General features: G+C 35.1%; 1 protein-coding gene across 3 annotated transcripts in view; it reads right to left on the minus strand.

The window, feature by feature from the left end:
- Window positions 1-3,423: 3,423 nt before the first annotated feature.
- The window catches only part of SLC38A6 (solute carrier family 38 member 6), a 74,244-nt gene continuing 64,608 nt past the window's right edge, over window positions 3,424-13,059 (minus strand). For all 3 annotated transcript variants that reach the window (XM_019923183.3, XM_019923190.3, XM_033851081.2), the window contains exons 11-16: window positions 11,833-11,912; window positions 11,385-11,485; window positions 5,953-6,077; window positions 4,655-4,799; window positions 4,454-4,548; window positions 3,424-4,265 (exon numbers count right to left, since the gene is read on the minus strand). In XM_019923183.3, coding sequence (XP_019778742.2) covers window positions 4,185-4,265; window positions 4,454-4,548; window positions 4,655-4,799; window positions 5,953-6,077; window positions 11,385-11,485; window positions 11,833-11,912 — 627 coding nt within the window. In that variant the 3' untranslated portion in view covers window positions 3,424-4,184. The remainder of the gene's footprint in view (window positions 4,266-4,453; window positions 4,549-4,654; window positions 4,800-5,952; window positions 6,078-11,384; window positions 11,486-11,832; window positions 11,913-13,059) is intronic.

Here is a 13,059-nt window from a genome sequence, read left to right on the forward strand (position 1 = left end):
ATATGGGGATATATGTATACATATAGCTGATTCACTTTGTTATATAGCAGAAACTAACACAATATTGTAAAGCAATTATACTCCAATAAAGATGTTAAAAAAAAAAAGGATAGGTAGATTGAAAAAGCCTAGGTGGTAAAGCAGTTTTAAGAGGCTTAAAAATATCTAATTTATCTTAAAATTTTTTGTAATATCGATTCTAACAGATTCTCTCTTTAAGAAATTATTCCTCATAGAATATAAGTTTTGCACTATAGTCAATAATTTCTGTTCTTACTATAAAACATTCACATATGAGTAGTACAGCTGTACACTTAGTAGGCTTCTCATACATTTTAATATAGCAGCCAATTCAAACTCATTTATTAACATTATTAAAATGATTTTAAATTAAGCATAGGTAACTTTGGTTTAAATAAAGGGCATACATGTTGGTTACATTTTATTTTCAATTATGTAGTAATTCTGGAACTTAGGCACTGTGTCTGTACAATTTGTATTGTCTTATTATAATAGATTTCATCCCACTTGGCATAAAGAGAAAACAGAATTTTCTATAGACTGGAGTAACTCCCTAGAAGCCTGTTTTGGATTCATAGAATATTTGGTTTAGGCAGAAAGAAAATACACACAACATGTTCATTTGAAAATGACTAGTCACACTTGGTATTACTCTAAAGGTAAATATAATCAAGATATAAAGACATTTCTGGACCCGATTATTTTATTAAAATGTATAATCTTTTGTGATGTGTTTCTTCTGGTTCATACTATTATATAATGATTTTAATTAAAAATAAAAATGTTTTTCTTTTATTAAAAAAAAAAGTGCCATGGTAGGAAGAAACACTAGAGTACAGAAGCAAACAAAGCCAGAGAGGTTGGGCTGACCTGGTAACTTGCTACCCATCAAACGCCAGTTAGGAATTTCCAGAGAGTAGAGAATCTATGCTACTTTCAAGGCTTCAATTCTAAACCTAAATTGTGCTGAATTTCAGAATCTCCTTCTAGATGGAAAAGAAAAAACAACAACAAAGGTTTCCAGACCTCGGGTGTTTAAAGGGCCTTCACACAGTAAATCAACCTACTGCTGTCTTGTTTTCTCCACAGCCAGACTGAAATAATACAGTGTCAGCAGAGGTGTGAATTACCTCCATTCACCTTAATGGAGTGTTAACTTCAAAGGCTTGTTTTAACCATTTAAATGCTAAGCTCATGAGTAACATTCTGTTAAAAAAAAAAGGTACAATTTAAACATTCACCCTCAACATATGAAAGTAATTTATATTCTCAGCACTTCATCTTCTAATTTAGCAAACAAGTCTCCAAGTGTTAGAAAAATATAGATTTTGTGCTTTACTTAGTTTTATTTTAAATAGTTATTACCTAATAAATTATGAACATTAAGCCCACAATAAGAAGGCCTGTATTTCCCAGGAAAAATGCTGAGGAGTACTTGAACAAGGTTTTATTTGAAATCCTGATGAAGGGGGCACTGCTTTTACCAGTCATCTTACTAGCTTCCTCCAAACTCATAGGGAAAGTTATGACTCCAAACAGGCAACTAGATAAGGCAGAATATTAAAGTAAAATAAAAATAAACACCTCTCCAAATAATTTCTTTTGATATTAACTAAGTTTCATGCAGCGTTCAATAGGTTTGCCAAACCTCCCATGATCCCATCCCACGAGCAGGTGACAAATGTATTAATTGATGCCCACCTGTCATCACACTTAACATCTGCCCCAGGAGGCATCCTTGCATCTGTTGCAGATTTAGGGCTATTTTGGTATTAGGAGTTAGATTTATTTTAGCAGCTGAACACCTATTTGTATTTGGATCTGTAATTTCCCATAGAAATGTGGGAAAGCATTAAAAAGAATGCACATGGGGCCAGTTCTCCTGTGAGCGAAGGCTAGAAAACGATTCTAAACATATTAGTTGTGCAAGATGGAAGATGAAGAAATTCCATGTCCTCGTCTGAAAGCAACTTCATTTTACAGGTCTAGATGAAAGGATGGGGAAAAAAAGGGGATAAACATCTAATTTATTAAGAGCGCCTATTTTGGTCTGCACCTAATTTATGCAAGGTCATTTAATCCTCTCAACACAACCCTGTATAATTGGTATTAACTCCATTTAATACCTATGTGAAAGTAGAGGTTTAGAGAGGTTAAGTGGTTTGCCTAAATTCACTGAGATTTTCATCTAAGTCTTTCTAACCCCCAAACCTGGACCTTTTCCATTACACTATGCTGATCTCAAGTTGCCAAAGAGGAAACTTAACTCAGTTGTCAATTTTTCAGCCCATTTCCTAAGGGGGAAGCAAGGGGGCACCAGCAAAAGTGTGCATTTCCATACATGCAAATTGGCACTTTGCATGTAATTCTCTACTTTACATGTGTGCAGGGGTAGGATTACATTTTTACTGATACACCCTGGCTTTGGTAGGCTGCTAACAAGGTGCCCTTTACAAGAATACTCCCTGGGGCAGTAGGGGAGGGAGGCACCTAGCTCCTGGTTTCCAACCAGGAATAAGCCACATCAATGTGAAGACTGGAACGATCTATAACCTCCAAACAAAGTATGACATAAATCATCAATATTTGTCTCTGTTCGCCAAGTAGAAAGTCACATGTTTTAGTGACAAATGAGAAAGCTCAGAGAACTTTCAAATCCACAGCCAGTCATCACAGCTCTATCTCATACTGCACGACAGAGGAAAATCACAAAAGTTTCTTAGGATTTGGAGTCAGGGCAAAATACCAAGTGAAATAATCCAACAGTTTTGTTATTGGTGACTGATGTTGACATTAACCTACGAACTAAAATTCAATTTTGTATATAAACAATATACTGATTTCTTTAAAAATAAAAAATTGTCTCAATATATTTAATAACATTAAAAACTTCTCTGTGAAAGATGTTGTTAAGAGAATGAAAAGGCAACTCACAGACTGGGAGAAAATCTTTGTGAAACACATATCTGATAAAGGACTGGTGTCTAAAATATACAAAGAATGCTTAAAACTCAACAATGTAAAAACAGCCCAATTTTAAAAATCTGAACCTCACCAAAGGAAATATACAGATGGCAAATAAACATGTGAAAAGATGCTCAACATCATATGTCAATAGGGAAATACAAATTAAAACAACAATGAGATACAACTGCACACCCATTAGAATGGTGAAAATCCCAAACACTGACCACACCCGATGTCGGCAAGGATGTGGAACAACAGGAACTCTCACACATTGCTGGCAGGACTGCAAAATGTTACAGCCACTTTGGAAGGCAGTTGGGCAGTTTCTTATAAGACTAAATATTCTACCATACCATGCATCAATTGCTAAAAAATAGTCTTTGGTATTAACCCAAATAAGCTGAAAATTTCTGTCCACACAAAAGTCTGCATACAAATGTTTGTAGCAGCTTTATTCACAAATGCCAAAATTTGGAAGCAAACAAGAGGTCATTCAACAGGTGAATGGAAAAACAAACTGTGGTACATCCATACAATGGAATATTGTCAGTGATTAAAAAAAAAGAGCTATCAAGCTATGAAAAGACACGGAGGAAACTTAAACACACATTGCTAAGTGAAAGAAGCCAGCCCGAAAGGTTAGATACTATATGATTCCACCAAATGACATTTTAGAAAAGGCTCATGGGGAATGCTCATGGTGTTTATGGAGACAGTAAAAAGATCAGTGGTTGCATCAAAAGTGAACCCTACTGTAAACTATGTACTTCAGTTAATAGTAATGTATCAAAGTTGGCTCATCAAGTATAACAACTGTACTTCACTAATGCAAGATGTTAGTAATGTGGGACACTATGGGTGTGCTGGAGTGAGGGAATATATGAGAACTCTCTGTACATTCTGTTCAATTATTTCTGTAAACGTTAAAACTACCCTAAAAAATAAAGTCCGTTAATTAAAAAAAAACCACAAACAAAAGATGCTCAACATATTTAAGAGCATTCTGAGTTTCTTATTTTGATTAAAACTGCTATGTCTACTTTCCCCTACCGACTCCTGTTTTGTTCTGCTTTTCTGTCAATGTTTGCAAAAATGTTAGGCCATATAAAGAGGATCATCCAAGGTGCCTTCCAGAATAATTCCTTTTTGCATTTGGAGGTAAATCATTCAGCAAAAGACGTGGGAAAAGATTTCTTTCACTTATTAATCCAATTAAAAATAATGAGTGCTAAACTAAAATTACCAACCAAAATACCAAAGATGAGCAAAACAAACGCCTGTGGAAATAAGGAAAAAAGATAAAGAACAATTAGCGCATTATTTTAAACCTTCACGTGCTCCAATAATGTACATTATAGTTCAAAATACATTAACTTTCGTGAGGTAGGTAAAATACTTAATTATAAAATGACAAGTTATTTCTTAAAATAAGATTCTTAAAAGAAACAAACAAAAATCAACCTACCCCCAACTTTTTCCATGAGAGAAAATCCTCTCTGCTCAGTTTAAGATAAAACAGTCCCGGGAACACAAAAATCAAACATGTTGATGTACTGGAACCTTAAAGTGGGGAGGAAAAGAAAATAATATTGCCAGATTCAGATGTGAGACTGGATGACAATTTAATCTATTTTAGAAAATGGAATTTTTGAAATAGAAAACTTACCAACTACACCAAGTACATTCCTAATGTCAGGAACATATATCGCAAGTAAAACAATCATAATATTGAGAGCTATAGTGATCAAAGAATGGCGAATCCATGAGAATGGAAAATTGGAGAAAAACATCATCATTAAAGCTTTCCTTGCCTGTATAACAGAAAAAGATTTAAGCAAAGAGGAGGTAACAAAGCCAAACTACTTGCTTAGGGAAACACATGTATGGTACAGTTACCATGATATTCTTGCCCTCTAAACCATTTAGATTCCAAAAATATGGCATAAACTATTACTGTAAGGTATTTATTGCACAAAAACTGAGAAATATACCTATCTGTGTGAGCTTCATAAAAACTGTTTTGATTTTATTCTTGAAAAAATTTTCACATGCAATTTCTTTCAGTTGTATAATGTTCAAAATTACCAACAATAACACTTTGTGAAGAAATCACAGAGTATCATTTTCATGAAATTCAACAGATAAAAGAAGAAATGGTTTAAAACAGAAAAAGAAGTCATGGCATGATAAAGAAATACCATTTGCTGTTTTATGTTATATTATCTGTTTCACAGCATGTAAATGTGAAAACTAGTTCATGATGCTCTCTACTGCTAAGGCGGGCAACAGGCAGTCCTGTCCCACAAGCATTTACCCAGCCCCCGCTGCACTCCTGGTGCTGCGGTCCCCGCAGGGAGGAGGCCCCAGTCTCAAGGAGCTCCCCGTTCAGGGGCTCAAGTCGTCCACTAGAAGCATCTGTACCCAAAGCCTATGATTCCATTCTCCCAGAAATTCTCAGGAGTCTTACATATGGCAACTAAATGCCGAGTGATGATCTGCTGTGCCCCTTAAACTATAACTCTAGAGCAAATAAAATCCGTGACTAAGATTAGACTAGAACGTCTATGTGAAAATAAATTTCCAATAAACTAGAAGGAGCTTATTTTTGCTGACTTGACTTTTTCCTCTTCACGCACATTCTTTTGAAAACAGAATACAGAATTAAAGGGGGAAAAAAACCCCAAAAAACTTTAGAAGAACTATAGTCTCTAAATTGGAAACAATGCTGTGGGAGAGCGTAAATCTAAACTAAATCTGAAAAAGCACAAATTAGTTTAGCGGTTCACTGTTATTTTTGTGCTTTCATGGGGCCATAGGCAAGTATGAGGTCTTTGATCAATTACTGGACAAATGAATAAGATATACAAGACTAGATGTGATTCAAACATTCTAGTCTGTAAAGAATTAGTGTTGCCATATTAGGGAGCTGCTACACCAGGCAACAAAACCTTTAAGAGTACTTACAGGGAAGTGGATTAGAGGGACTGTCAAAAGCACAGCAAATAGTATGCATAACTTCACAGTCATGACGACAACATCATGTGGCAAGTATTTACTATAACCTTGTAGTAATTCTGACGCCACACTGTCTGCAGATTTAAAAAACAATAATAAGGATCACATTATAAACTACTAAGATGTTAATAACAGTAACATTATTTTCCTTTGCACAAACGGATCTTAACAGATTTTGGATTCCCGGTACCAAATCCATCTCTGGCCTTTTTCCTATCCTATGAAACACAGAGACATTAAGTAAGTATCTTCTGGAAACCTACAGTGTTTTCTTTTAATGAAACTAGAAATTGGCCCAGGCAGAATCTCTAAAATTATGACAATGAATATACATTTAAGAAAATCTCTTTAGAACTTTTCCATAATCTGAAGGTTTTGAACAACACTTTTATAAAGTGCTTTCATGTATACTACTGAATTTGGTCCTTATGATAACAATATAAGATAGGTAGCTAGGCTAAAAATTATTAACTGACTTGCCCAAGATCATACAGTACAAAGGGGCAGACCTGGCAGAGCTGTACTCCCAAATTGTTTTGATGTCAAAGCCTTTCCTTAATATTGCAATGTTTTCTAGGATCTTATAGTTTCGTGCATGCTACCTGCTTCATCAACATTTCATCTATAGATTCATCTTTCATAAAAGAGAATGCTTCCTTAGCAAGGATAATGGCTTCCTTAGCAAGGGTAATGGCTTCCTTAGCAAGCCAGTGTGGTAGTCAGTGACAGAATCTGAACAAGCTGACCATGCTTTGCTCCCTGGTGTTCTTCTATCCTCAGGTCTTCCTCACTCCAAGCCAGAGGAGGGCTATTAAGAGTGAGAGTTCTCAAGAACACTCCATATCACTGCCTTGTAGGGAAAGATGAGTTTGTACTTAAAATAGAATTGTGGGGTTTTTTTTGTTGTTGTTTGTCTTTTTAATTTGAGACCATACAGTTTGGAAAAGTCACTTTGGAGAAAATAAAAAAACAAATCAAATACACCTCTGTTTTCAAATACTTTAAAATTTAAAGGGGAGATAAGATGAAGACACACACATATAATAGAAAGTGTGTAAACACAGACACACTTAAGCGGAAGAAGAAGGTCTAAACAAAGAGCTATGGTGATTCTGAACAGGGAAAGATAACTATGGCTTTGGGATGAATATGAACGAAATCCAAGAAGACTTGAGAAGAGTCATCATGATATAGTGAGCAGCAGGGTAGTAGAGGGGCTTGAATTCTGTGATCAAACAGTCTAAGATTCAAATCCTACTCTTACTAGCAACTTAACTTCTCTGAGTTTTTACATTTGTAAAATGTGGACAATAATATATTGACCTACAGAGTTACTGTGAACATGACATGACTTAATGTATGTGTGCTGACATTCAAAAGATGTGGGGAAGAAATTCTCTCTGGTAGCAATACGCAACCGAGAAAATGAGCAGCCCAATAGCACTTCAGAGGCTGAAAGACTGTGTGGTAGAGAAAAGAGAGTAGTGGGTGATAAGGCTGGAAATGCATTTAAGACCAGTAACAGAGCTCTTCTTAGGGTCTGGACTCAATCTGGTAGGCCACAGAGATGCAATGGCTTCTGAAGAACAGTGCATTATGACCTGAACTAAGCAGGAAGACAAATTGGAAGAAAAAGAGGCCCAAAACAGGAATAACAGTTAGAAGGCTACTGTCATAACCACTGAGAGGTAATGAGAATTTGAACTAGATTAGTAATAATGGAAATGGGATAGAAACTAATTGTTGAAAGTATCAAAGACATACTTGATATAACGTGGGACTAATGGACCAAATAAGAGATTAAGAAGAGCCAGGAAAGCTGGATTCTAGTCCCAAATATGTGAGATACTTGTGACTCTTTGGAAAAATATAGCAAACTATTTTATTTCCACTTTATGAATCATAAAAATGAGCTATTAACACTGCTTAAGAACTTTGTAGACTTTTAAAATGGTCTGGTTATTATGCAACATTTGGGTATTGGCCTGGTTTATCAGAGGAACACTTTTTATTCCTTACCTTATAAGGCTTTAACATCTGTAATCAGAGCCAATATTATTAATCTAGGTACATACTTATTGGTCCCTTTAATCTGATAAAATTTAGATATTAACTAAGCCTTGAGAGCACTGAATGAAAGGATCCCAAGCAGCTCCAGAAGCCTGAAGAACTAGATTATAAATTCAAATTACCTGTTACATGTCTACTTTCTACTTTCCCAAGACAAAAACCTTTTTCCTGAGCCAGTCAATTCTGTGTTCCTAGCTGAGCCTTATGCAAGGGATAGAGTACAACACACTTCTCTGCATTCAGACAAATCTCTGCAAATCTCAGGAAGAACCTGATGGTGATCTCTGCAAGTTATATCTTCTATTGAAGTCAGGAGGCTGCCCTGTTTAATACACACTGTCAAACAGGGGATGAAGTTTATAAAGATTATCACAGAGTAACAGAAAGATCACTGGATTAATATTCAGGAGACATGCCACTAATTGTGAGACAGGTCACTTCACCTCTTGGACTTAAGCTACTCACCTATAAAATGAGTTGAAGGCGTTAATTTGTGACAAGCCCTTCTGATAAGGTCTCAAGCTCAATCAGCAATTTCTTTCTGTAAGACTGAGAGCTACTGCTATTCCAATAGAAATATAGTGTAAAAGACTTTCAACCCAAAAAAGAAACACTGTGAATAGCAAATCAATATCTGAATCTTCTTCTGTCTTTGGAGAAGGAACTTTTATATCATTCTTTCTTTCTTTCTTTCCTTCCTTCTATCTATCTATCTATCACCTACTTACCAGCCTACCATGTGATTTTCTTAGATCCGTATTTCTCCATTACATAAAGCGTGGCTATTCTAAAGAATCTGCATCAGTGGAAAAGGGCTAAGTCAGAGACAACAGCTTTACTTGATAACCAGGAAAATGGCTGTGTAGGAAACATTTCACGTACATGATGAAAATATTTAGCCTCTGTGTTAAGGCAAAAATAGATAGATAGATAGATAGATAGATAGATATGCCTGGAGCTTAAGTGAGCAAGGTTTTTCCAAAAGTTCACTTTGTGAAAAACTTGGAATGAAGGGAATCTGGATTCTGTGGCATAATTCCTGAGGAGGCAGCACAGTAATAAAGGCATTGACTCTGGAAAGAGTCAGAATTGGATACAAATCCCAACTCATTATTCATTAGTTGCAGGTACTGGCCAAAGTGCCCAACCTATCTGAGCCTGTATCTTGCAGAGTCATCATAAGGACTGAGTTAGGCAATATATATAATAAAACACCTGGCACATACAGAATAAATGTTAGCTCAATAAATGCATTAGCATCCATCCTTCCTCCACATCCCTTTCCATCTAAATTTTCTTATAATTTAACATAGCTTCTAATATCTCGTGGTAATATTTTTGCAACTACTTTTCAGCTGTCCTGGAAATTGGTAGGCCATTTGAGGTTTCTTCCAGATAGCTCTATTGATCCATAGGGAAGAAAAGGAGGTCCAGTTTTTGGACTTTTTCTCAATTTTGGAAGATCCCTAAATATAATAGTATTTGTGCCAGGTGATGATTTCAATTTATAAAAATATACAGCTATTCTACTAAGTTTTTGCTGAATCCCAACAAAGACCCTGCTGTAGTATCTCATTGTTATAGAAAAGCATCACTGTGCTCAACTCTGTACGAAGACAAACGCAACAAGCAAAAATAGAGTTTATGCATTTCAAGAATTTTATTTCCTTAACAATGATTAAAAAAGTTTAACCATCTGCTTTAACTTTCCCTGTAGTGTATCCATGCTCATGTTGGAAGTAGGAAGTAACGCTCTTCCGGATGGTGTGTACAGAGCTCTACCACTCTTATTCAACATAGTACAAAAATGCAAGAGCAGATTTAGATTCATCAGTCACCTTTATTAGTGTTGAAATGACACAGAGTTAGCAAGAAAAGGACTATATAGAGCAATTATAATTTTCTCACACACTGAAAAGTCTAAGATAATACACTGATAATAATATACTGAAAAGTTACCATATTTAAATTAAGTTTCATTAATGACAGTAAGAAGAGAAGTACAGTGCTGAAAAAAGAGCACCTGAAATTATGAAAATTGCAATAATAATGGTAACAGTGATGATAATACACCACTAGCAGTAGCTCTCCTTTGTGGAAGATGGCTATGTGCCAGATACTGTAACAGGCATTTTCCATATAACTTATTTCCTCTTCAATATAACTCTATACAATTATCCCTGTGTTACAGATTAGGAGATGAAGATAGTACAAGGTGAAGTACCCTGGTTCAAGGCCACACAGCTGGTTAGAGCACAGTGGTTTTTTGAATCATATTTGTTGGGTTTCAAAATTCATACTCTTTCCACTGGGCTTAGGAAAGGTAGTTATACAAGTAAATGTCCAAAAACTTGTCAGACCTGAAAAAACTCTGGAGGGTAAGCAAAGCACCATTACAAGCCATCGTGAATGTCTAAAACCTGAAACACATGCACAAGGCCACTGACGGTGAAATTAGAGTCATAACAGCTAAATATCACAAAAGTAACAATAGCCATCTACCTGGAGCGTTGTTATAGGGGCATTCATAAACTGAAAAGTGTATTCAAGGATTTGACAAACCGAGTGCAGTTTGTTATAAAGTGTTTGTTTGCAAATTAAACAAGTGCGTTTGCAAATTTAACAAGAGAGCTTACAATTTTTTTTCTTGTTCTAGACTTTTAAGTTTTACTTTTTCTTGAGGTTCTTACCAGAAGAGAAAAAAACTCACCAAGCACATAACTTTTCAAAAGTAAATAAAAGAAAATTTTACTTTTATTTTATGAATTTAAAAGAATCCTTTAAAAATTTAGAGAGAAAGTTCATGGCAAAGCACAGAATACACACTGCAGAACTGTGTGAATTAAATCTAAAGGCAGAGGTCTCTGACATAAGGGTACAACTATAGTCCAGGTAAAACCCTTTCCTTTCTCAACTTGTTCGTTTGCAATTAAGATGACTGATTCTCTCAACCTCCCAAACTGCTGAACTAGAGTCTAACATATTGAATTCTCAATTAAAAAAAAATAAAATCATTATTGCACTTTTTTTTTTTCTCGTAGAAAGACTTCAATGTTTCTAAGCCCGAGATTTTACTTGGGTGTTTAAGAAAATTTCCATATAAAGTTATCAATCTTGAATTTGATCCACCTTTTTAAGAGAAGGAAAATCAGTTCTTTAAGGCCCGTAGAGCCACCACAGTGGTGCACTGAATTCTGGCAGCCTGAACAAATTAACTTGCTAATGAAAGGCAGAAACAAAGTCCATATTCAGGTGTGAGATCAACTACAGAACAATTTATTTTGTCATCTATAACGAAATAATATACTTACCATAAAAAGTGAGGTACCCAAAGAGTGCGGATATAAAATAAATGAGAAAACTTAAAGCAATTGCTGTATTGGTTACATTCTGCATCCTTTTCTTAGAAGGTCTAAAAGAAAAAAAATGGTAAAATTAGAATCTGTGATCTGAATTATATCTAAATAGATAAATATCTCCCAAGCTATTCAAAAGGATTCCTTAATCATTCAAGACCTGGTTCTCTAATAACTACACACTACAATTCTTGATTTGAAATTACTGCACAAAGGACTATGCTTCAAAGAAACATTCTCAACTTAGAACTAAGTCTTGGTTGTTTTGTTTTGTTTTAAACTAACACCTACAACCCAGTGGTGGGATGGAAGGATTCATAGAGGAGAATGTTATTCAATCTGAAAGTCCTAGAAGTAAAAAGACATACTAATACATTTTAAATATTCCAGGATTCTGTAGTACCTTTGAAGTTCACAGTATATGGGCAATATTGAGGTGTGGCAGAGAAATGAAAAAGCCATGGTTGGTATGGCATAAGCACTCTGAAAAAAAAATTTTTTAAAGATGAAATTATTAAATGCTACTCTGTTGAAACCACTACTTCATTTGACAATAAAATCAGTTCTCCAAAAAAAAAATCAATTTAGTTAAATTTCTTTCATGTTTCATGAATCACCTGTTTATAAAATAAGAGGTTTTTTTTTGGTTTTTTGTTTTTAACGAGACACACAGTTATGGTCCCCAGTAAATATTTTACTTCATAGCTGTATTGCCCACACTAGTGAAAATATTTCTTGGCTGCTTCCACACCAGGTTGGTTTTACTACAATCATTGCTGCTTCTATATTGTATCAGTAAGATAAAAATAATTAAGGTAAGATAAATAACATTTAGGTAAGATGAAAAATAATAACATTTTAGAAATGATCTTATTGTAATTCTCAGTCTTTCCTAATGCATGTATTAGGAAACTCAAAAACATCTTATTACCCTAAGCAGCAATAATAGTTAATGCTTTTGAACCTGCTTTCACCAACTCAATTCAAGTACCAACTTAAGAGAATACTGAATATATTAATCACATCTTAGCATCTATAACTAGGGTCTCTTTTGATGGGAATGAACATGATTTATTCTAGACCAACAAATTCATAGAAATCCACTGGAATATATGAACAAAAGTTGTTGTTTTTTTAAAATTAGAATAGTTAAGAACCAGAGAAAGTTACAAAGCAAACAACAGTTACCATCTAAATGAAAACACTGTCTTTACAAAATAGATGGTAATGATTTACTTTCTCTTTTCTACTCTAAAAAAATTTCTCCTTAACTAACTTAAGGCTCTTCAGCAAAAGAAGTTCCAGATGACTGTAGATCTATCTTCAGACACAAGGCCTCTTAAAATATCAGAGGAGAGCTGGCAGGAAGGAAAGCTGTAGCATTTCCCAAGGCTAGATTAAGAGAATGAAATTCAATTCACAAATTCTCTTTCATATACTGCTCAGTTTCCTGGCTTGTCAATTACCCTACCTAAATCTTTAAGGCACGTGGAGGCCTTTACCATGTAAAAGACGTGGTAACCTCCCTTGTGGGGCCAGAGAGACATTTCTCATTTAAAAACTGGGGAATAAGGGAGTTCCCTGGTGGCCTAGTGGTTAGGATTCCAGGCTTTCATTGCTGTGGCCCGGG

Source organism: Tursiops truncatus, chromosome 2, assembly GCF_011762595.2.
Source record: "Tursiops truncatus isolate mTurTru1 chromosome 2, mTurTru1.mat.Y, whole genome shotgun sequence".
In the NCBI taxonomy this organism is placed as follows: Eukaryota; Metazoa; Chordata; class Mammalia; order Artiodactyla; family Delphinidae; genus Tursiops; species Tursiops truncatus.